General features: G+C 38.7%; 1 protein-coding gene across 1 annotated transcript in view; it reads right to left on the reverse strand.

Moving 5' to 3' along the window:
• Positions 1-25,303, reverse strand: part of NALCN (sodium leak channel, non-selective) — a 270,853-nt gene that overhangs the window by 239,550 nt on the left and 6,000 nt on the right. Inside the window, exons 3-7 of the mRNA XM_061133830.1 lie at positions 23,529-23,711; positions 14,250-14,333; positions 12,918-13,057; positions 12,705-12,833; positions 5,868-6,022 (exon numbers count right to left, since the gene is read on the reverse strand). Coding sequence (XP_060989813.1) covers positions 5,868-6,022; positions 12,705-12,833; positions 12,918-13,057; positions 14,250-14,333; positions 23,529-23,711 — 691 coding nt within the window. The remainder of the gene's footprint in view (positions 1-5,867; positions 6,023-12,704; positions 12,834-12,917; positions 13,058-14,249; positions 14,334-23,528; positions 23,712-25,303) is intronic.

The following is a 25,303-nucleotide window of genomic DNA, read 5'->3' on the forward strand; positions in this document are numbered from 1 at the left end:
GCCCCAAGTTCACATGCATAGGGTTAAATAGAATTCTATGTGTGAGGCTTAGTGAAGCTGAAAATTCAATGGTACAGGCAAAAGAAAATTCTGAAGAGACAGTTAAGCCCAAGTGAGGACACTTTTGAGAGTGGTAAGAGAGGAAAAATTGATTCATGAAGACTAAGTATCACCAGGCTTCCCTCATAGCTGGGTCGGTAAAGAATCCGCCTGCAATGCAGGAGACCCAGGTTCGATTCCTGGGTCGGGAAGATCCCCCGGAGAAGGGATAGGCTACCCACTCCAGTATTCTTGCCTGGAGAATCCTAGGGACCGGGGAGCCTGGTGGGCTGCCGTCTGTGGGGTTGCACAGAGTCGGACACGACTAAAGTGACTTAGCAGCAGCAGATCATGTACACTCTACTCCCCTCTTTTGCTGTAAAATCCTGAACAAGTTGAGGGGAAAACTGGTGCAGAGAAAAGGGAATAACATCAGACACTGAGGTGCTAATCTGAAAGCATCGGTATCTCACCCTTCTTTGTTAAACTGGTTACTTAAATAACAGTGATACATTCTTATTTTGCCACCATATCTCTAATTCCTAGCTTGTCATGTGTCTTCATGGTGTCAGATACTATTCTAAGTGTAGCTTCCTAGCTGCTTCTCACAACAACCCTATAAGGCATGTCAATCACTCACCCATTTCACAGATGAGGAAACCGAAGCAAGAGAGGTGGATTCCTGTCCAAAGGTCACCATACTACTATATACAACATCCACAATCCAAACCCCAAAGCCATTATTTTGAGTTCTGAATTTTTTTCTAAAGTCATTTTAACTTTGCAATGCATTTTCAAGGTGAGTATCCATCTGCTTCCATTACTGGATTCACATATTGTAATAAAATGATACTTGTTTTTCACTGCTATGAATAGATATCCACATCATCAGCCCACCACCCCTGATGGCATCTCTTCTACACAATCACAGTTTGCAACATTTACACCACAGTCTGTAAATCCTGCAGTCGTATTGATGCTGCTCTTACAGAATAGGTACTAGAGACCAGACCCATGAGCAGTTATTCTTGATTGGCTCAGTGACTTCAAGAAGACTTCATGGAAGATGAAGTCTCTGAGTTCTTGCCTCTTCAAAAATAATCACAAAGACTTTGACACATTATTTCCCTAAGGACTCTGTAAGCACTGTGACATTATATTCGAGAGCTGAACAGTGACATGAAGTTTCAGGCCCTTCTCAAGGTCCCCCTTAGAGCTGACTTGATCATTTTTTTTTTCCTGGATACCCAAAGGATGCTTTCTTTAGCATCTCCACCAAGACAGGTCTCAGGGTCAATTGTTCTATGTCAATTTACTGAATCAAACTGTACCCTTTTAATGTATATATTTGTCTTTTTTTGCAATTCTTTTGAGTTATATATATATGTCTTGTGTATTTTTTTTTTTTTTCAGTTTAAAATGCACCGAAAGGTACATTGTTATAGAACTGGTCCTGATTCTTCTTGATTCTCTCTCATCTTTGACAATGACTTTGAGAGCACCAGGCATTTGTCTTGTTTCATGCAGAGAAGCGTGGGGGAATATTGTGGGGTAGAAATGAAGAGCTGCACAGGTCGGCGGGTATGTGAGACTTAGTGTTGCTTCAGTACACTGGCTCATACTCTGCATGCGCACTTGAATCACCTAGAGAACTTTTTAGATTAATCTATGTCTTCAATCACTGTAGGGTTTTGATTTAATTGGCCTGGGGGATGATGCCTGGGAATCAGGTTTTAGAAAGCTCTCAGGTCATCCTGGGCTTCCCAAGTGGCTCAGTGGTAAAGAGTCTGCCTGCAATGAAGGAGACATAGGTTTGATCCCTGGGTCAGAAAGATCCCCTGCAGGAGGGCATGACAACCCACTCTAGTATTCTTGCCTGGAGAATCCCATGGACAGAAGAGCCTGGCAGGCTACAGTCCATGGGGCTGCAAAAGAGTTGGACACGACTGATGATTAAACAACAACAAATGTAGAGCCAATCTGGAGTCTTTCCCTTGTTCTATTCCATGCAGATAAGCCATGTCAGGGTGCTCACAACTGACTTGTCTGTCCTCTCTCTCTCCCAGAGGTCTGCAGAACAAGGACCTCTCGTCCATGATGCCACATGGAATACCAGAAAACACCTAGCATCAGCCACACACTGATGCCCCGACCCAAAGACAGGACTCTTCTGCTCCTCTGGGAATTTTATTTTGTTTTATTCTATTGCTATTGTATATAATTTAATTTTTATTGTTGAATTTCTAAACTGAATGTACAATGAACACCGGGTGTTTAGAACATTGGTATCCTGCTGGCTCTGAGATCTTTTGTATCCAGAGTCCTTCCAGAAGTTTCCTGTTGGATCCTGGTCCTCTCAGGTTGGGATTCATAGTTCCAGGTTTTTCTGAGTCCTTAAATATGGAAATTGCATTTCTGTTTCTCAGGCTCCTTAATGCTTGGATGATTTTGGACACAAAAAGGTGTCTTTACTCTGCAGTCTTGCAGGAGGGGCTCTTTGTAATTTTTTTCTACTTAATGACTCTGGCTTTGAATATATTTTAAAAATTGAGTTTTCCAACATTAGTATTAAATTTTCATAAGACATAATGCTACTTACAAATAAAATTTAATACATGATTGAAATTCAGTGTATTGCATGATAATTTGGGTTAGTAAGAAAAGGAAACATGTTCCTTTTAAATTAATCATGATTACTTACCTATAGAGTAAACTGGCCAAATTGAAATGCACAATTAGGCACCTAATTGCATTTTAAACTTGGCTGCATGCAGAAAGAGATGATCGCATGTGCCTAATAAAACTAATTTCCTCATTTTTGGATGAAACATTATCTTTTTGTTTCCATAAGAACTTGCCAAATAATCTAAAATACTAGTTTGTGTATCTACATAGGTACATCTTATCAGGAAGTAGTTATCAATTTCAATCTAAACTATAGTGACCATGTTAAAATTTTTTTATCATAGCTCAAAGTCATCATTTCATCATCTAACCATTAGTTCTACAATAATGTGGAATTCAATCATCATTTGAGAAAAAGAAGCAAACAGACCAAATTAAGCTTGTATAGAAACAGAAGTCATGAGAAAGAACAAACACTGCCGACAAAAGCAGATGCAATCAGGGAAGAGAACAAGAAAACAACTTAATTCTCTATTATGGCTCCATATCCTAGTACAAATATGATGGATCACCAATGAATTCAAGAGAACACAGACTCTGTTCAGTCCTTTGGTAAATATTCATACAGGGTTCCCTATGAGGCAGACATTGCTCTAGGCTCTGGAGGCATGAAGATGAAAAGACATGCTTCCTGTTTTCCAGCAACTTAAATCCTTGGGAGATAAATGTGCAAATAAACAGTAGAGCTACAGTAAGACTCCTGCCTCAGTGGGGGCCTTTTACCCCCAAGGGTGATTCCTTCCTGGAAATGGACTTCTTAAGCCCACATACTTTAGAAGGAGACTTTCTGGCTCAAAGAGATGCTCTTCATCTACATTAGTTGAAGCCCTGTCAGTAACAGTGAAGAAAGATGAATCTACTTGAATATAATGCAGCAATTGGAGTTTAAACACAACTGCTGCATTTAAAATGGTCAGGGTGAGATTTGATTTAGCAACATAATTTTAAAGGCTTGGAGGTTTCCAGTGCCAGGGCAGCCTAACCTTGAATGCTGGCCACTTTCCATTCCAGACATGGGCACACTTAACCCCTAAAAGAAACAGCAACAGGATCTAACCAGTCATGCATTCCAGTCCTGCCCCAGTTGTTAGGACTTCTGGAACTTGCTCAGAGCAGCTTTCTAAATCTGTGCATCTCATCTCCCAAACCACACCTGTGATTTCCCACTCATGCCTGAAAGTCATTAGCATCATCCATCATCCATAAAAGTCTTTGCACTTCTGAGACGGGGCGGGGGGGGGGGCGCAGGGGGGGAGCGGAGGGGGGCGGGGGGGCGGGGCGGGGGGGGGCAGGGGGAATGTAAGATCAGTTCCGAAACCAGATAAGAGAGGACAGAAAATTAGAATGCTTCACATCTGTTGCCTTCTAAATTTTTGTGAATCAGAAAACTACATCATTGGCCAAATGAAGAATGTCCATCTAACTATTACGCTGGAAATTTACTATGCGGCTGTGCTAAAATATAATAAAAATGTAGGTGCTATTTGCGAAATTCACTCTTCAGAAATATCAACTATTTGGTTTTTTCAGCCTAAGTTCAAGCATTATATTCTCTCCAAAGGCTGAAGCCTTGTGGGTTTAATTCACATATCTGGAAAGTATTCCTCAATCAGTGCAAGGTCTTCACATGTCCTTTCTGAAATTCAAAAAATTATCTCAGAGTTCATTATGCCATCCTGCATAACACTATCTAGGAGCTGTGATGACTGCAGCCATAAGGTAGGAATAGGATTCATCAGCCACTCTTCCTGATGTGTGAAGGTGGCCAGGCTGGGTTTGAAGCAGTTACCCTCCAGCGTGGACAGAGATGCTGTTCTCTCTTTGGGTGATGCAATCCCCAATGTACAGCTGGTCCATCGGGAAGTGAAACCACACCACAGGACGGATGAAAAAGAACCAGATCTGGCTTCCAAAAGAGTACAACCACCACCCTGTTACACACCAAAAGATTTTCCTCTTATGTCCTGGGTAAAAGTGTCCAGAATGTTCTTAAGTGTACCTGGGCCTTGAAACTTTAAAAATAAGATTAATTCATTTTCAAATGACTCCAACAGTTGTGCCATGGACTGAATGTCTGAGTCTACTCCTTCAGCCCCTGCCATTCATATACTGAAGCCCTAACCCCCAGTGTGATGGTATTAGGAGGTGGAGACTTCAGAAGGTGATGTGGTTTGGACCAGGTCGTGAGGGGTGGGGTTCCCATGATGGGATTAGTGCCCTCAGAAGAAGAGACCAGAGGACTTTCTCTCCCCCTCTCTCCTCATCTCTTTCTCTGCCCCCACTCAACCCCTCACATAAGGACACAGAGAGAAGACTGCAAGCCAAGGAGAGGGGCCTCATCAAAGCTGACCATGCTGCACCCTGATCCAGACTTAGAGCCTTCAAACTGGGGAGAAGTACATTTCTGTTGTCTATGCCACCCAGTCTATGATATTTTGCTGTGGTTGCCTAAACCGACTAGGACAAATTTTCAGAGCATAACATATGTGTTTAGAATTCCATGGTTTTTTTGTTTCAATAATGAAATATGCACAACATGCATGGAATTGTAAAAATGCAATGATACCAACTGAATGCCAGATGCCATGTCTGCGTGTGATGGCACATTTCAGGACTTAACAGGACAAGCCGCGAATAAATGTACACATTTGAGCACATTGTATTTGCATACAAGCATTCCCCATATCTCTATTACATAGCTGATGCACATTCACTAAGTATTTCATTAATTGTCTTCTGTTCCCAAAATTACTTTTCACCTCTCACGTACCCATCAATATCTAGTATTCCAATTATTTAAGACTTACCTTGCCTACTAGTTAAATGTGGAAGGAACCAAGTCCTGTTGATTCAAGGGGTTCTTTGAGTCAAGAACCCTGAACCTTACTCAACAAACGAATATTTTTAAATCCTATAATTAGTAATTGAAGAGATATTTAACTCTATATAGACATTGTTGCATATCTATATAAAAATAGACTGTATGTTATAGACTGTAGGGTAGAATATATTAAAATTTGCAGTTGCATTTCTTAAATCCTATAGACAGTCTGAACATAAACTATCAATTATGTTACTACTCTCTCCATTTCATAAACATTGTAAAATAGAAACGGAAAAGGTGTTTTATCAGTAAGACAGACCTATCTCGTTAAAGCCACTGTAGCCCAGCTCTTGCCTGCTAAGTCCCAGATCTTCAAGGTCCATGCATTTAAATCCTGGGGGGCACTGGTAGCCTTCTTCCAGTTCTGGGGAGCAGTGTGTATCTGGGATGGCTAAACTATTCCAGGTCACATTTCTGCAAACAACACAAAAAAGGATTTGACATTTTCAACAAGTGTGTTGATTACAATGCATAACGTAATCACTCTTCATTAATACTTGCTGTATGTGGACACGGACTTAAGATTCCTGATTCATGAATGGTATTTATCACATTAAGGAACATTCTCAAATGACATGAGATTCATCCACACAGAAGCTCTTCATGTTATTTTTAAACTTCTTATTTTATAGTGGAGTAGAACCAGTTAACAATGTTGTAATAGTTTCAGGTGGACAGCAAAGGGACTCAGTCACACACATACATGTGTCCATTCTCCCCAAAACACCCCTCCCATCCAGGCTGCTGCATGACATTAAACAGTTTCCTGTGATATATAATAGGACACTGGTGGTTATTCATTTAAAATATGTTAATAGCAGTGTGCACATACTCATCCTAAACTCTCTAACTATCTGTTCCCTGCAACCTTCTCCTCCAGTAACCATAAGATCTCTAAGCCCACACAGAAGCTCTTTATAAGAGCATCATGGCCATGATGGCTTTTGCCATAAAAGACCGAGACCCAGAAAAGTAAAGGAAGGAATTTTCCTGCAGGTTTGCAAGGCATGTAAACTTGTCTGGGGATTCTGTGTTATTCACAAACCCTTCTCCTACTGTGGCCACAAATGTTACTTCTCTGCTTCTAAGCAACAGCTAATGATGACAGTCATTTTCCATATGGTGCAAAAGTACCGTATGTGAGCCTCAGAAATGACACTCGGCCTTCTTTTGCGTTGTCAGATGTGCAGTTTAGACAGAAAACCAGATAAGCAAGGTGAGACTGAAGGAACGAAAGGTGTCACACTGGAAGGAGAGAGGTTATGCAGTGATTCAGCTCCGCAAATAATACGAGGTTTTTATTTGGATGACTGGTGATATAACTTTTCATCTTTCTGGAGGATAAACTGGAATTTAAGTTGATGCGAAGGATTTAGATATGCAATGCTTTTCTTGGCAGTGAATACAGATAACCACCGTAATGGTGAATATGGAATCCCATTGTGGGCTGGCCTTAAAATGAGCCCCAAGTAGCTGCTACCTGAGACAACTGACAAGGCTCATGTAGGGGCCCAAGTTTAGCCTAGAGGATTCACAAGTCTTACAAGCCCTTGATTGCAGTACCGTCATTTCCCACGACATCAATGTCTCCAGGTGTTTCCTAAATGGGGACCAACCTGAGGACAGTCTCAGTTTCCCCTGCTTATGGCCACATTGAGACGGATGTTTTGGGTCACATTTCTTTTCTTCGATATCTTTGTAAATTCATTGTGATGGTTCCTGCCTCTTATATAGCATGTTTTCTCTAAAGTCTGATGCCTAACTGCACGGTCCCTTAGCTGCTTGAGGCCACCAGCCACACACACAGGGGCATATACACAAATTCCTACAAAGACATACACAATTTTACTCACACACACACACACACACCATGCCTGGTAATACATTGCCCAGTTTTGTCTCAGTCAAAACAAAGTTCTATGCTTATTCCTACAGGATTCTGCTCTTCATTAGTGGCAACTGAGCAAATTTACACATCTCAGGAAATGTTTAAGTAACTACCACATTTTAAGCTGGTCCTTTGGACACCCACAAGTGCCGTACGTACAAGCCCAAGTAAAAGGCTCTAACTGTGGACATCACCACTTTGTAGTGTCAGAAAAATATGACTTTAAGCACGCATGTTGGTTAATTCCCCTTCTTTCAAATTCTTGCATGGGTGGGTGCTAAGTCACTTCAGTCATGTCCAGCTCTTGTGACCCCCTAGACTGTAGCCCTCTAGGCTCCTCTGTCCATGGGATTCTTCAGGCAAGAATACTGGAGTGGGTAGCCATACCCATCCATACCTGGATCTTCCCGACCCAGGGATAGAACCCACATTGCTTATGTCTCCTGTATTGGCAGCAGACGTAAGATTTGTTCTAAAAAAGCAGTTACATAAGCAAAATATCTGCAATATAACAGGTGCTCCATAACCATTGCTATTAATTTAGTTAGAAATCTACTGTAGATATATCATCAGAGTACCTTCATTTCTTAAACATTATAAAGAATATATTTCCAATATCTCAACTTGTTCTTATACCTCCCACTTGGCAGACACCTAGGCATGAATCCTGTGAGTAACAGCGTAGTCTTTCCTAATCCTTTCAAGAAGACGTCACAGTCCTTTGCATGAATCTGAGGCACTTATGATTTTACATATTGTACAAAATCCTCTCTTGATAAAGGCCATGGAAATTAAAAATTAATATTCTTAAGTTCCACCATGTTTCTATCTTTAATTCTTCTGATCTTTCTATTTTTAAAAAATCTCACTGTTTTGTGAACAGAGTTGATAAAACAACCATTCACTTATTTTCTAAGTATTCTGAAAGGAATACTTAAATTTTATTTGGGCTAGTATAGAAAACTGCCCCCAAATCCAACTTTATATCTTCTCTGGTCTTAGTAATCTTTTATAAAATACCACCAAGTCCTAAAAGCTGCCACTGGATGGAAAGTGAAAGAGAAGTCACTCAGTCGTGTCCGACTCTTTACGACCCCATGGACTGTAGCCCGCCAGGCTCCTCTGCCCATGGGATTCTCCAGGCAAGAGTATCAGAGTGGGTTGCCATTTCCTTCTCTAGGGGCTCTTCCCAACCCAGGGATCGAACCTGGGACTCCCACATTGCAGGCAGATGCTTTACCGTCTGAGCCACCAGGGAAGACCAAAAGTACCCAGTAGGATGGATGTGTGTGAGTTACTCAGTTGCGTTCAACTCTTTGTGACCCCATGGACTGTAGCCCGCCAGGCTCCTCTGCTCATGGGATTCTCCAGGCAAAAATACTGGAGTGGGCTGCCACCCCCTTCTCCAGGGGAATCTTCCCGACCCACGGATCAAACCGGGGTTTCCTGCATTGAAGGCAGATTCTTTACAGTCTGAGCAACCAGGGAAGCCTGCTGGCCAGGGGAACCATGAAATGAATTGTCTGTAACCGAGATTCTCCTTGAGACCCACAGGAAGTAATCTGTAATTACTCTGCAGCAGCAGGGAAGAAGCAGAACGGTCCAGGGTGCCTGTGATGTGTGGTCCCCTACCTCCTGGGCACAAAGCGGATGGTCCAGTCATTACAAACATTAACTTGAGCTCCTGGTTGAATCTTACTCTCTGCACAGTAAACTATTACATGCTTAACATTTACATTTCCTTACCTTTTCTAATTATCTCATTCTTGGGGATGAGATGTCATTATTTGATACCAAGCCATGAATAAATTTCTCTCCTTTCTCAGGAATGATAATAAGGCGTCAGGAAAATCTTCATCTGTTCTATTTCACCTAGCAGCTCCTTCTTACATGTTCCTCTTTTAGCTTCAGGGGGATTTTTGCCATCACATTTGGCAGTTTGCAATATCTGTTTCCGCCACAGGCCACTGGTCTTCTCAACTCTCTTTAGGATATGAACTGTCTTGCTTAGTCAAATCCCATTATTTGTTCCATAACTGCCTTAGGTCACCATTCATTACTGGAGAAGAAGCTAAAGATTTACTAGTAACGCTATAAACGAAGTGGTACTCAACCATTCCAGCACCAGGCACCAGTTTCGTGAAAGATAATTTTTCCATTGACCGGGGTCAGGGGATGGTTTGGGGATGATTCAAGAGCATTACCTTTATTGTGCCCACTTTATTTCTATTATTACTGTATCAGCTCTACGTCAGATCATCAGGCATTAGATCCAGGAGGTTGAGGACCCCTGCTATAGAGGACACAGCTGAGATGCCCATCTATCTGCTTTACAAGAAACTGGGTCCATTCAGAAGTAAAACCGCAGGTACTGAGTTCCTGCTTTATTTGCCCTGTCTGCTTCACAGATTAACATAATCAATTCCAGAGGTCAGCCATGAAACCTGGGACATACAGGTCTCTGAACACACACGTCTCTGCCTGAAAGCTGTCCTATTATTTGGCTACCATGCGTGCAAATCAATCAAGCAGAGATTAGAACAATTGTTAAAAGACAACGCCGAAGAGAAAGGAGGTCATGACAGCACCTGGCAACTCTGATCTCTGGAAGCAGAGCATCATACCGTAGAGCTTAGTGTCTGTGACTCAGAGATGTTTACGAGAAATTCCTAGCTAAGAGGCAACAAAAGGACACAAAAAGTTGGAAAATTCTTTTCAACTGGGATTTGTAGGTGTTTCATTCTGACTCTGGACGTGGTTTGAGTCTCTAAAAATAAAGCAAATTAAATGTCTGGTCTGGAGATGGTAAAATGGTATTGACAAATTTTCTTGAGAGCAAGGCTTTTAAAACTCAGTTAATACTGAACTGAAAATACAAAAGGAAAAATGGCATAAATGGTTGGTCCTTGAAATGAGTCATCCAACTTCTGAAAACTGTTTTTATGAGTAACACTGCTTATAAAACCGTGTGGCCAGTTACATATCTTCTTCTCAAATAGTAAATGAAGAATCACATGAAGAGAAGACAAAATACATGGGTGTGTGCATAATACGACTGCACAGATTTGATAATACAAATCCAAGAAAGAGAAAAATGCAGACATCTCCCCATCACTGTTATGTCTTGAGTAGCTGAAAAGGCTGCCAACATGTATGAGATTCTTCACGGTACACTTTTTTTTTTTTTTTTTAAGGATAATGTAATGAGCTGGAGCTAAGAGTCAGCATATGAGAGGTCTTTTAACATTTTTTTCCAGACATTCATTTCTGAGTCCTGAGTACAGTGTGGAGCTGGCTGAGAGGACTTACTGAGTGATTCAGGGACCATGAGTTCAGATAATACTCACACCCATCTTCCCTAATTGTAGTCTATTCTCCGTGTCAAAGTTAAGTTTGCAGCATGATGCCTAATCTCCGAGCTGGGTTAACACATTTGAGAAGTTTTGCCTTTTAACTTGGTTTTTAACAAAAGTGGAATTGGGCTCCTGCATTCACCGATGTTCTCACACAGCTGCTTCCTCACCCAAAAGCTTTCCTTCCCCTCACTCCTCCTCTATTGTCTCCTGCCCACACAATATCTTTTTTCACCTTCATATTCATTCATGGAACAATCTAGACACATTCTGCAGCCCACATGCACTGAAAAAGAAAACTACCTACAGGTTTCCCTCTATGCATCTCTTCCCTCACCCACACGAGTCAACAGTTACTCACCACTTCCTTCAACTTTCCTATCCTATGTTTGTACTAATTCATTGCTTTTCTCCACTTTTAACGTGGCTTTTCCATTTTCTAACCATTTCTCCGTTGTTGCTTTTATTTAGCAGCTTGCTTTTCTTCCTCTGTCCTTTTCTTCATTTCTGCTTCTTTATCAATCTGTCATAATGTTATTATCCATCTAAATATAATATATCATTAACCATGACTTCCATAGAGCGACTGAGCACACACACACACACCCCTGGGCTTGTAAGAAAGAAAACACACATTCCAAAATGGCAATGTGTAAAAGGAAAGCGAAAACTAGAACAAGAGAAACACACGAGTTGATTAAACGATGGTATCGATGAACACTAAGGACTCAGTAGCCAAGAGCTTGGGGTTTCCATGCCTGTAAGAAGTAGAAAACAGAGTCCTCAGCCCCTGTGAGGCTGGGGTCGGGAAAGGTGACCCTCAGGCATACAGACACATTCGTATTTAAATAGGTCCAGAGCGTGATACTAATGAGAGGATCATTAAATAGGTCAATCAAGCACAGAAGAGATCATAGCTACAGATCCAAATACAGACAGGGAACTGGTAAATGAGAAAGGCAGCATTAAATACTGTGAGTAATGACATACAGTAAGCAGTGTGGGGGTAAGCGCCTAGCTATATGAAGAAAATCAGATCTCTACTTCACGCTGAAACGTTTCTAAATAGTTGCAGTAACAACAACAACAGCAAACACTTGACATACAATAAACAGCACATGTTAAAAAGAACAGCTTGAGAAACCTTGACATACACACAGAACCACACCTTCATCATCTCATTCCTACCCCAACCTTTATGCCCAGGCAAACAATGATTCCCTTTCATCATCATGGGTGAGTTTGCATTTTCTAGAATTTTACATACATGAAATCACAGAATATGTACTTTGTCGTCTAGGTTCTTCACTCAACATAATTATCTTGAGATTCACCCAAGATATTTTGAATGTCAATATCTCATACTTTTTTATTACTAAATAGTAGTTACTATAAGTAGGCTTCCCTAGTGACTCAGACGGTAAAGAATCTGCCTGCAATGTAGGAGACCCGAGTTTGATCCCTGGATCGGGAAGATCCCCTGGGAAAGGGAATGACTACCCATTTCAATACTCTTGCCTGGAGAATTCCATGGACAGAGGAGCCTTGTGGGGTACAGTCCATGGGGTTGCGAAGAGTTGGACCTGACTGAGCAACTAACACTTTCACAGTCATCATATAGATATACTTGTTAATCCATTTACCTGTTGATGGAAATCTGGAGTATTATCAAATTGGACTTTTACAAATAAAGTCTTTGTATGTATGTGTGTGTATAAGTCGCTCAGTTGTAACACAGACCATGGAGAGCACACAAGTACTTTTAAAACAATTGAGACACAGGTTTTTCACATGAAAACTGCAGGAAGATCCTTGCAAATCACAAGGTTAAAATGCAGTTAGTAGATAAACTTACCCTGGTTTTGTGTCATTTACTACACAGTGATAGGTAAATGTCCCAAACATCTGAACTCCTAAAATGCCATAAAGAAGTAGAAAGAAAAGGAGGAAAATGGAAACACTCCATATTTGTTCTCCTGATCGCCTAGGAGGAAAAAATAAAGTAGGTAAAACTTACCAAAAAATGTCATAAACATTTCCCCTTAATTTATGTAAAAGTAGTGCTTACTTTAAAATATTTGTAATTCTGGTCCTTGGTAGCTCAAATCGGAAATAAATCCGGAATGCCCGGATCATAATTAGTGGCCGTGGGATCCGCAACATGCCCCAAGGAGACATCTGATCAACTATATCAGCGATTTCAAACACCTGCAAATTCAGAGGTGAACAGACAACTCAGGCTTTCGCTCAGCATTGGGTGTAGTCAGGACACATACAGACAGCGTCCCAGGACGCCATACATGTTCCCTGAACTAAGTCCCACACTGCCATCCACCAACACTAACTTTCTTTGGAGTACATGTTGAATAGCTCTCTTAAGAGAAACAAATACGTAAATGAGTGAAAGTGTCATTAATCTTGTTCATTTTCTAAATGATTCATCAAGGCACAGTTTTTATTACAAAAATGGAGCAAGTATGCCAAGTTTTCCTCACTAACAACAGTCTTTGGTGGAACTTTTCGAATATCTAGAACATAGATTAATGGAGAAAGAGTTAATAAAGATATTATGAAAAAGAATTCCATTTACCAGCAGAGGCAAGAGGATAATTAGAAAATGTTTGTCAATCATACAATAGTTACTAAATGGAAAAGAACACATTTAATATGCAGGATGAAATTAATTGTTAGAGAAGTGAGCTTTATAAAAAGAAGAACAGCTTATCAATACGAACCATGATGAGTTTCTGGGACGGATGATGAATTTATTTTATTCTGAATTTTTTAAATGAAGAATATAATAAGTTCAGTTGAATTAAATGCAAAATCAAGCCTGAATGAGTGCCTGGGAATGAATTATACGGTTTTTAATAAAATCTCTCCTTCAGGCCTTTTAAATATATGTTCCCCATTTCTCAAAGTAAGGAATTTTCCATTTGCAATACACTATTTATGTTACCCAATATATACTCCAATGTATTTATATTATTTTAGCTATTTTTAGTGAGAATTTAGTCACTGAAAAGACTGGACTTTTGATTTTTAAATTCAAATTTTTATTCTACAAATACAGAAACCTCACTCCATGTTCTTTCCCTTTATTTCAATCAATATATTTCTAATGTCTGTTTAATGAGAAATAATCTTGTATGGTACTGATTTTTATTTCTGATTGAAAAATAATGCAAACATCTGACTGACGATGATTAAAATGTCAGACTTTTAAAAATCAATAAACATTAAAAGTGTTTCTAGACAATTACCCAATCACATTATATATATACACACACATACACATACACACATATATATGTTCTTTAACATATCAATTTAGATTTTCAATGCAAAATAATGCCCATTTTGGAAAATATACCCTTGTAAGTTAAAAGTGTTTAATTACCTGTAACACCAACGAAACCCAAAGGCAAAAGACCATAAATCCATCAAAAACACACCAGCGATCTTTCACGTAGGAACTATCCCCCTAAAAATAAATTTCACATGGTGTTATCAGACAAAATGAATAATTTCAAAAAAAGTCTGTGGAGGGAATAATCAAGTATTAATTTGATATAAGCTATCTACAATTTTTGTATCATAACTGAACAGACTTTCAAAAGGAAAGTCTTTCAGCATTTTAAATGACATTATATATGAGGAAAATAATTTCTAAAACACAAGTAACTGCAGAACTGTGCATGTAAAATTTTAAATTCATGCAAAGAGAAAACATCACTAGTTTTACTCTTAGCCACATAGATTCTACCACATAAGAAGCCAGAGGTCATCATATTTAATAAGCAGCTCAGGTCCTAAAACCAACTATTCCTACAAGAACCAAGAGGATACAGTGGTCAGTGAAGGACTTTGAATCTCTGTGAACAACCATCATCAGTAGAGAATTAACCAGTAATTCACTTTGAACTGAATTAGAGGTGAAGATGAAGAAATGTGTCTTCATTTTCAAAATAAACATATACTGATTTTAACTGGGATTATAAATATAAAAGAAAGATAAAGAAGGCATGCTACTTTCATTTTTTAACAGTGAATCTATTCTGACACTGGAAATGCATTATTTTTATAAAACGGGACTTTTAGGAAAAAAACTTTCCTTTCAAATAACAAAACAGTACACCCTATGAGGTTGAAATTGGAAACCTTTAACTAGAAAGAAAGCCTTCAGTCGCTTGCTCAGGACGCACAATTAAGCCACTAGTTCTGAAGTAATCTGTGAAACTCAGTTCTGAATCTAGTCACACGGTTACCAGCTCTGAGTGAATCTGTTTAGAAAATAAAAATAGGAACAGAAGACCAAGACTTTCAATAAAATGGTAAAATATGTTGCAGGATATTTAGGAAAATAAAGTAATTTTGAGAACCTTCCGCCAGGAGTAACAAATAGATTGTCAGAAAGTTTCCTTGAGAGGTTTCCAGAAATAACTTGTTGTTTGCAAATCTAAAGGTAATGAATGATAATTCACTTAATGAAAGTTATATGACTCAGATATGAAGTTTAAGCCCAGATTAGTTAGCACTGGGTAAGCATGTACTTTATATAAGAAGATGTATAATGCTGAGGGACACACACACACACATATACACCAACTACACACACACATCTTGTGTAGATATGCAGCTATGTACACACCCAGTTAATACCATACATAGGGCCAACTAATTTATAATAAAGTTAAAATCATGGTGGGAAAATTAATTCTGTGGAGAGTTAAGAAGAAACAATGCTAGTTCTCAAATGAATGCACAGATAATTTTACCACTGGCACAAGAATCAACCAGACTTGGTGTGTATTCAAGAAGACCCACAAAAGAGTTATAAAAGCAAATTTGGGGGTTGGGTGACTAACAGGACAATGACCTATTAAATTAGCATTATGATCATCATATGACTATATCTTAAGAAGATAAAAACTATATCATAAAATGCTACTGGTTATGTATTCACATATGTGCATGTTAAGTATAGAGCAAATAATTAAGGGATAATATAGCTGCCTTCAATATCTCATGAGGAATCTTCTACCATAGGCATCAAATTTGCCTTGTACACTGCACAACTTAAAATATGAATTAATTGTAAAACTAAATATAGACAATATAACCAATATAAAATGAGTCTAATTTTGACTACCATCCTAAAAGATAATAAAATACAAATGTTTAAGTTGCACTTTGGAATTTCCCTTAAGTTTTGTTTGATATATTGAACAAATTTGTTAATTCATTCACTTAGTAAATAGAACATTTCTATGCTCTAGGCAGCATTCAGGAACAAGTGATAACAGAAGTGACTAAAACAAAAACACCTGCCCTTATGTAACTTATATTCTGTTATTTTTTAAAAAATGTAAAATGCACATATATCATATTTCTATAAGTGTTAGAAAAATGGGCTTCCCAGGTGGTGCTAGTGGTAAAGAACCCATCTCCTAATACAGGAGACATAAGAGACGCAGGTTTAATTCCTAGGTTAGGAAGATCTCTTGGAGGAGGGCATTGCAATCCACTCCAGTATTCTTGCCTGGAGAATCCCAGGACAGAGGAGCGTGGCAGGCTATGGTCCATAGAGTTGCAACAAGTTGGACACAACTGAAGCAACTTAGCATGCATGCATGCATACAGAAAAATTAAAGTATATATTTTCAAATCAACTTTTATTAAACAAATATGTTCCTTACTTATATGTTGAGCAAAAAAGTGAAAAAATATCACTTGATCTTTATTTTAAGAACTAGGCATAACTGTGATTGTTTTAAAAATGTAAAAGAATTCCAAGATGAGCACAGAAATATTATGAGGTTCAGCAGAGAACTATTTTAAAATAGGAATGATTAAACGTAAATGTTAGCCAAGAAGGAGAATATTAATAATTACAGATTATTGGGTACACAAGCACTCAGATAAGTTTATATAAGATTTTTCCCAAATAGTATTATTTCATCCCTGTTTTAAAATTAAAAAATGTTTCACACAGTATCACTACAGTTAACCTCCTGTTGCTCATAATTTGCCTTAGTAACAAATTACATTCAATTAGATACAAGTTGAGAGCTTCTCATTATATTGCGGGTTATTTAAAATATAAAAAATGAGGATAAATAATGGTATTTCCCAGGGAGGGGAACAGAGTGGCAAGGAGCCAAAGGTGGAAAAGAGACATAATTTTCCAAGAATATCCATACATATGCCTTTTGACTAATGGTCATGTGTTACATTTTTAAAATAGATCTTTCAAAGCTAACTTTTTCAAAAGGTGAAAATTCTAGCGTTAACAAAAATCATTCAGTTGGTGTCAATAAAGTCAAATTTGAAAAATATGAGCCTCACAAATTTACAACGTAAAGTCATCAGTAACAGAGTTGGCTGAATTTTTATTTACTATATAGATTTATAGGTTAAGGAAATTGATGTTGCAAAGCTGACTTGAGTATATTTTGAATTCTATCAAAGGATGGGTTATTTGAAGTCATTTTAGAAGTTCTGGCTGGATTCCAAATAAAACAAAAGCATGCAAACACACAACTGACTCAATGGACATGAATCTGAGCAAACTCTGGGAGATAGTGAAGGACAGGGAAGCCTGGAGTGCTGCAGTCCATGAGGTCGCAAAGACTCTGACACGACTTAGCAACTGAACAACAACAATGCAAGCTCATTCTAATTTCTAGTGACCTCATGAAAACTGGTTTAGCAAAAAAAGTTCTACTGTATAATACAGAAAACTATTTCGGAATTATGAAGTCATTTGAGTTGAATTATCTGGAATGTTCTCTGTGTTGGATGTTCCAGATATTCAGAGTGGTATCTGCCTGTCCCAACAAGACCACCACATTCTAGATTGCATGGAATGGTCAATTAAAACTAGCTTCTTTTAACTTGCCTGGTATAAAACGTGAAATAATCCACCGAGCAGAAGTTTTACACAGTGTTTTTTGGTTTTGGTTTCCAGGAGTCAGTCAATATTTATAAAAACCTTTGAGCTGTGTAATAGTGATCTGGGATACAAAGGCCAGTAACATTCAGATTTTTCCCATCTTTTTTTTTTTAACCTTTTGCCCTTTAGCATTCATTGTCCTTCATGCTGTTCTGTCTTCCTGAAAAATTCCCTGCAGTCTATGCCATTTTTTTCCTCCAGACTTTGGTCTGACCACAGCCCACTCTAATCAGTGCTTTTGCTCGTATATCATGCAACCAACAGCAACTCAGCTCATGTATATAAATAAGGTTCATACCGTGTAACGGACAGAATAGTTTTTTGTAACTCCCATCCAGCTGTTTAATTAACTTATATTTTAGTTCCTGTAGTTTGAGTTTCCTACTTAAACTTTCTCTAAACATATTCTCTGGTGTTGTATTTTTTAAAAAGGTCAATCTTCCACTTCTCTGACAATGTTTGAGTTTGTTCTGAAGATTAATAGTATCTTGAAACTTTTAACTAGACAATTTCAGGTGGCATTCCCACTACCTTGCACCATAATATTAAATTAATGATGAGATAAGCATACGAACCATGTCTTTTGAGCCTCTGTAGATTACAATGCAGACAGTAAGAAGACAATGCCTATGCCTCATGAATGCATCCATGCATCTATCTGTTCACTGAAACTACTAGTACTGTCTCTTTAAAGGAAAGATTCTTTGTAGCAAAAAGAGAAAGATGTAGTACATTGAAAGGTAATACCTTAAAGTTAATACTCTTCCTGAATATTCATGAAAGATCACAGATAAAACTATGAGATGATTTCTGCATATTTCTCAGATTAGTGCAGTTTGAATCAGCAAAGCTGATGTGCCATGCAAATAGGAACTGGGTCAAAGTTTAATATGGGCTTCCCAGGTGGTACCGTGGTAAAGAATTCAAGTGCCAATACAGGAGACCCAAGAGACAGAGGTTCAGTCCCTGGATGGAGAAGATCCCCTGCAGGAGGAAATAGAGAATTTTCATGGATAGAGGAGCCTGGTGGGCTACAGTCCATGGGGTCACAGTCAGACATGATTAAGCACAGCAGCACAAGGTTTTTATAATTTTTGCATGATAATGAAATTGCAAACATGACTGAATTGAAATTGAAATCATATCAATCATTATCAATACTCACTAAGGCTCCATAAGGGCAAAATACCTTTTCATGAACAGAATACAGGCTCTGAAACCTGGCACTTTGAAGTACAACTGAAGATAAGCAGGACCCTGCTGTGTCCCCCACATTTTGTTTGTATAAAAGCTCTAGCCTCCTAGGCCTTCCTGGAGTTCTAAAGAGCAAACTCAATCAGGAAAGTGAGAAAATACAGAAACAAAAGGAAAACAGTTTAATAAGCCCAAATAATAACTGAACCATAAAACAAAGTCAAAGACCTGTAATTCCTCTTCCAGGGCTATAGATAAAATTCTGAGCCATACCCTTGAGTTGTTTTGCAGTTACTAAAATCCCACAAGGTAAAAGAAGTTAACGTATTGCTGACCACCAACACCTAGACCCAGACTAGCTGGAACCAGAAGGTAGTTACCACACCATCAGCTCCATGAGTTGGTCATGCACTCCTTGACCTTTTCCTCATCTGACCTTTAAAATCCCTTCCCTGAAACCCTTCCAGGAGTTCGGGTCCTTTTAGCCTTAGCTACCCATACTCCTTGCTGGGCTCTGAAATAAACACTGCACTTGCCTTGACCATAACCTGGTATCAGTAGATTGGCTTTACCCAAGTTCGGTTCAGTAATATAATCTCATGTTGCACTTTGTGTCTGATACATTTAACTCATTATCTCTTTTTCAGTTTGTATTTTCAAAGACTCTTCACCATAACTGGTTCAATGGTGCTACGATTCAATGTATCAGTATGTCCAGATCCTTTCAAAATCCTACTGCATTCATGGTCAAGTTATCATACTTGCACATAATAAATTGTCCCTCCCCCCTGCTTCTAAAATATGGAAACAGAACCTAACACACATAAAGGCCCATTGGTACTTGAGAAACTGTAATGTCTCCCAATATGAAAGAAAGGTTCCAATTTGCTTGTTGCATCAACAAGAAATGAAGAGGAGAGAGTGCTTGAGTTATGGGCAGAAATCAGCAGGCTGGTGCCTGAGGATATGAGTTCTTCAAGAGTGGTCTATCAATCTTTATAAAGGTAAACACTTGGAGGCTGCCAATCAATTATACAGTATAAGAGAGGAATTTAAATTGCCATGCAAGGATTTAACAAGCAGAGAAAACAAACACATTTTCCTGAAGACATTCATAGGGATATAGTTTGCAGTCAGAAAACAATATGCATGGGTGTAGTTTCATAAGCACATGATTTATTGTTCCACATTCCCAGGGCCCATCTCTCACTGTGTCTTAGCATTATTGTTTATTACTTCAACAATGCTCAGAGGACGCATGCTACTTTTTAGCCAGGTCTGTTGCCAGATGAAAAATAGACAACTGAGAATTGTCTGAAGACTTCACAGTCTGAACTACATGGAATGCTTCACAAAAACACAAACATATATCACCCCAATGATTTATTTTTGCCTATGGGGATTTGGTTGAGTTACAGTGCTTCTCAGAACAGGAATTCGTGGGGGAGGCAATTAGAAACAAATGATCAGGGAGTGAAAATTAATTGGCAGATATGGTCAAGCTTGGGAAATGTTATAAAAGATGTGAAATCCTTCAAACAGATACATTCCTCTAATGAAACTTTCAAAGGGCATTTTTTGCCGGGAGGACTCTGTGCTTCAGTTTCTCTCTCCTACAGTGCGTGGAGCTTGTGATCTCCACTGTGAACTTCTCAAATACAAATCAAACTATGTCACTCGGATTCCGATCCCCCATGCCTCTTCACTGACCACAGAAGGAAGACTGAGTGCCTCACAAGGCTGCAAGGTCCTCCGAGGTGCAGCTGGGCTCCCTTGCCAGGGTCCTCCCCGGCTGTTCCCTGGGCATACCATCTGCTCCCTCTGACTGTGACTACGCAGAGCACCCCAAGGCTCCAGTCTGTTCCAAGGCTGTGTGTCTACAGCATTGCTTTCCTCTCTGTGAGATCCTTTACTCCCCTCCCCATCTCCCCCACCAAAGCCCACACCTCCTTATCCTTCAAGACAACACTTCCACATTCTCTTTCTTCAAGACTTCTCTGGGCAGCCCCAAACAGATTTTGTCACTATTTTTGGGTGCCTCCTTCCCCCTATAACTTTTTCAGACCACTATTAGAGCATTTCCCACAAAATACTGATCTCTCACTATCTGAATTCTCACCATACAAATGTTCACTATGCACATTTGCAAAAATACTTGCCCCAATTACTGTGTAACTAGAAGAACCACTACTGTGTATCTGCATGTGTGCAATCGAAATGCTGCCAGTGTCGACAAATCCTGCAAGAAGGCAGGGTGTGCATACGGCTCCACAGTTCTTGGGGGCTAAATCTTGGGCTGGCATTCTTTATCTACTTAACAATTGGGAAGTGTTAAGTGCATCACTACCTTCTCTTCCCTATTTTCTCCCTGAAGATTAGCCTTTCCAGGGACATGGGATTTGAGTCTATCAACCCAAATAAAGTATATGTGTAAATCATGTTCTATTTTAAGCATCAGGTTACACTTTTCTTCATAAATTTTCACTTTTGAAAAAAGCTGTACAAATATTTTGGTTGGAAATCAGTACCTTGTAAAACATTAACTATTAATAAGTTAATAGTGGACAATTTAAGAAAATTTATTTCATCAAGTAAAGACCAAGCAAGTCTAAAGAAACCAATTTAAAGAAAGGGAGTCCCATCAAAAAAGCACTAGGATCAAATGGTTTCACAGGAGATTTCTACCAAAAGTTTCAAGCTAAAACAGTTTCAAGATTACTCAAGACTATTTTAGAACACAGAAGTACATATACACAGCATACATATACACTGAATAGCTAATATCAAACCTGATAGAGATTAAACAAAATTTAAATAAGAAAAGTAATAACAAATTAAAACAGAACAAAACTGTGTTATGACCCAGCCAGGTTTTTTCTGGGAATGTAAGGATGGTTTGATTACTAGGAAAACCACATTATTATGAGTCAAGGGGGAAAATAATCATTCAACAAAATGTAAAAGCTGTTCATGATACAACTCTCAAAAATCGAAATTTATGTTTAATCTCTTAACATGATAAAACATTCAAACTTCAAACCCCCCAAAATACGCCTTGTGCAGCTTTTTTGAGTCATGACTCAAAGAAGCTAACTCTAAAAGAAAATACCCATGATAAGTGGGGCATCATGAATATGGATTGGGTATTGGCCTACAGTAAGAAATTATTGTTAACTGTGCCCCAATGCAATATTTAGAAAAAAGATTTTATCAGTCAGCAATGCATAAGTTGTTTCTAAGATAATCTGATTTTTCAGAGTTGTCTTTAAAAGAAATAGAACTGGACAAGTATTAATAACTACTGATATTGAGTTACAGGTATTCATTCCAACTATAATCTCTACTTCCATGTAAATTTTAAAATTTCCTTAATAAAATGTTTTAAAAAGTTAAAAATGAAGAGAGTAGTGCATTGATTGTGATCCCTCTCTTTTAAAGATAGCATACAATGAATTATGTGTAAAAAGAAGCAATGAAGTTGACCCAATAAATACATCTTAAGCACTGACTCATTAAGTTCTCAAAAATGTTATACAAAATAAGGCTCTTCTCCATCACAATTTCATCCCTTGAGACGTTTATACAGCCAGTAAATGAAAAGGCTAGGATTTGAGTCAAAACTTTCATTTGTCAAACCCTAATACCCATTCTGCTGTTTCATTATACCACTGTGTCTCTAAATAGCACAATTTAAAATACTTTTTGGAGAAGGAAACAGCAACCCACTCCAGTATTCTTGCCTGGAGAATCCCATGGACAGAGGAGCCTGGCAGGCTACAGTCCATGGGGTCACAAGAGTCACACATGACTTAGCGACTAAACCATCAAAATACTTTAGAGACAGCATCATCTATAATACTGAGATGGGATTATTGGGCTAGCCAAAAAGTTCATTTGGGATTTCCATTTAACCTCTGTAAAGGTTAGTGTCACAGGAGGAAGAGATACCCCAGGATAGAAATTTCCCTCCTTTTCTTATTTTTTTTCCTTTTCCTTTTTCTTTTCTTTCTTTATTAATTGTCTCCCAATGGCACCAATTTCATGTTACACATTCTTGTCTTACAGTCTTGGAATTCCTTTCCATTTCAAGTCTCTCTTTTTACCTCTTTACATCTTTAGCATGCCTCAGCATATAAGATCCTGCTGATTATCATCGCACTGCAAATTTATCACATAATGTTTATCCTGCATTCCATAAACCAACAGGTGCCTCCTTGGGTTAGGTGGCATGATGACCCTGTAGGCAGCGTGAAAGACCCTCCTCTGGCCTTCAGGAAGCTGGAGGCAGGGCCATTTAGTTGCTTCTCAGATATTCCAAGACTTTATGCCTTACACGATTGACTTCACTGTTACAATACTCTTAAATGTATCATGTTTTCACCAATATCTGGAATTATACCCTCTTAAAAGGACTTCAATATCAGTGAAAAAGAGATGTTTTATTTGACTGAAATTAACATGAAAACATTAAACTGATACAGATTTTCAGTGTGCTTTGGTTTTGAGCTTAAATAACAAGGAAACGCTCACCTTGACAATCCCCCGGATGTGCATTTTGGCGATCATCTCTGCTGTGTAGAGAAACATCAACAAAGTGTCCAGGGTAAAGGTCACGTACTGCAGAGGAGGGTAGTGTTCGAAGGTCATGGGTGTGTTCATACAGACCGAGATGACGCTGATGATGGCACAGATGCGCAGCAAAGAGTGAACCCACTGTGGAGATGCCCCAGAAAAACATCTGAAACCTGTGTTATGAACCACGCTATTTGGAAAACGTAATCCTGAGTTGGAAACACTGGGCTGGCCAAGAAGTTCATTTGGGTTTTCTGTAACATCTTATAGAAAACCCCGAACAGACTTCCTGGCCAACCCAATATTTCACCAGTAGGGAAAAAAGGGGGCCTTCCCCAGTGGCTCAGACAGCAAAGAAGCGCTTGTTTATATGAAGTGCAGGAGACCTGGGTTCAATCCCTGGGTCAAGAAGATCCCCTAGAGAAGGGAATGGCTACCCACTCCAGTATTCTTGCCTGGAGAATTCCATGAACAGAGGAGCCTGGCAGGCTACAATCTATGTGGTCTTAAAAGAGTCAGACATGACTAAGCAACTAACACTTGGGTTACTTAGGGAGAAAAGGAAGAACAAAACTGACATATTAAATACTGATAATGTGTTAAATATTTTCAATGTACTTTACATCATTTAATTCTCAAAGCAGCCTAAGTTCCACACGGAAGCACTAAGGCTCAGGAAGGTTAAGGAGCTTTTCTGTGGTCCCGCATTAATAAAACCTCACCTCAGTGTGAACCAGGTCAGGCTACCCCAAAGCCCCTGGTACTTACCGGGGCATAAAAGCAAGATAGAGCCTCATTCAGTGAAATTATGAAATCTGATATGCTATTACTTTCGTACTTATGTACTGTGAGCACCTAGACTCTGGGGCCATATTTATTCTAACTTCCCTGGAACCTAGCACACGGGCTCATCCCAGTAGACCCTAGATGCTTCTTAAAGTTAACTGATATAGAACACTTCCCATATGTAGGGCTTTCATTCTATTATCTTATGCTAACATGTTTATATGAAAATATATTTTAAAATCTGCTCTCATCCTGTATTTTCAAAAGTTAATAATAAATGAACCTTCTTCTTTATTTTGAAGAACATATTTCATATAAATTTAGCCCAGTATCTCTCCCAAAAATGCCAAAAATTACATTTTTGTGCAATGCTGGCAGTGCACTTGATGTTTGAAGTCTTTCCTTAGCCCTAACACAAAGAAGGAATTAAAAAGTTAAAGATGTTTCTCTGTGTGTATACATGTGTATAAGTGTAGGGCATAAATCATCCATATAATATATTCTTATGAAAACTAATAGCTAGGATAAAAAATATTAATGCATTTGCATGTTAAACCCACACAATTAATATTACTAACAAATCAGTACACAATTCCTAAACATAATTTCAATGTGTTATCTATTGACTAGCCTATATATATATATAATATGTGCAGTCATATTAATTCTTTAATATACTCTCTGTGAAAAAAAAGAAAAAAAAAGCTCTTTCAATTTCATAGTCGATGGGTTCTGAGGCCATACAAGCTAACAACCACCTAAGATGAAAAACAGAAAAGGCTGTCAGAACTTTGAGGAGACTCAGACACTTGTAGGCTGGTGAGTGGGTTATAATATTAATCTGACAGTTGTAATATTTGCATGAAGACATAATGCCACTAATTTCCATACCATATAAGTCACTGATGATTAAAAGTTGATGTACTTTTCATGCCAATTAAGAAGCG

The sequence above is a fragment of the Dama dama genome, chromosome 30 (genome assembly GCF_033118175.1).
Source record: "Dama dama isolate Ldn47 chromosome 30, ASM3311817v1, whole genome shotgun sequence".
Classification (NCBI taxonomy): domain Eukaryota; kingdom Metazoa; phylum Chordata; class Mammalia; order Artiodactyla; family Cervidae; genus Dama; species Dama dama.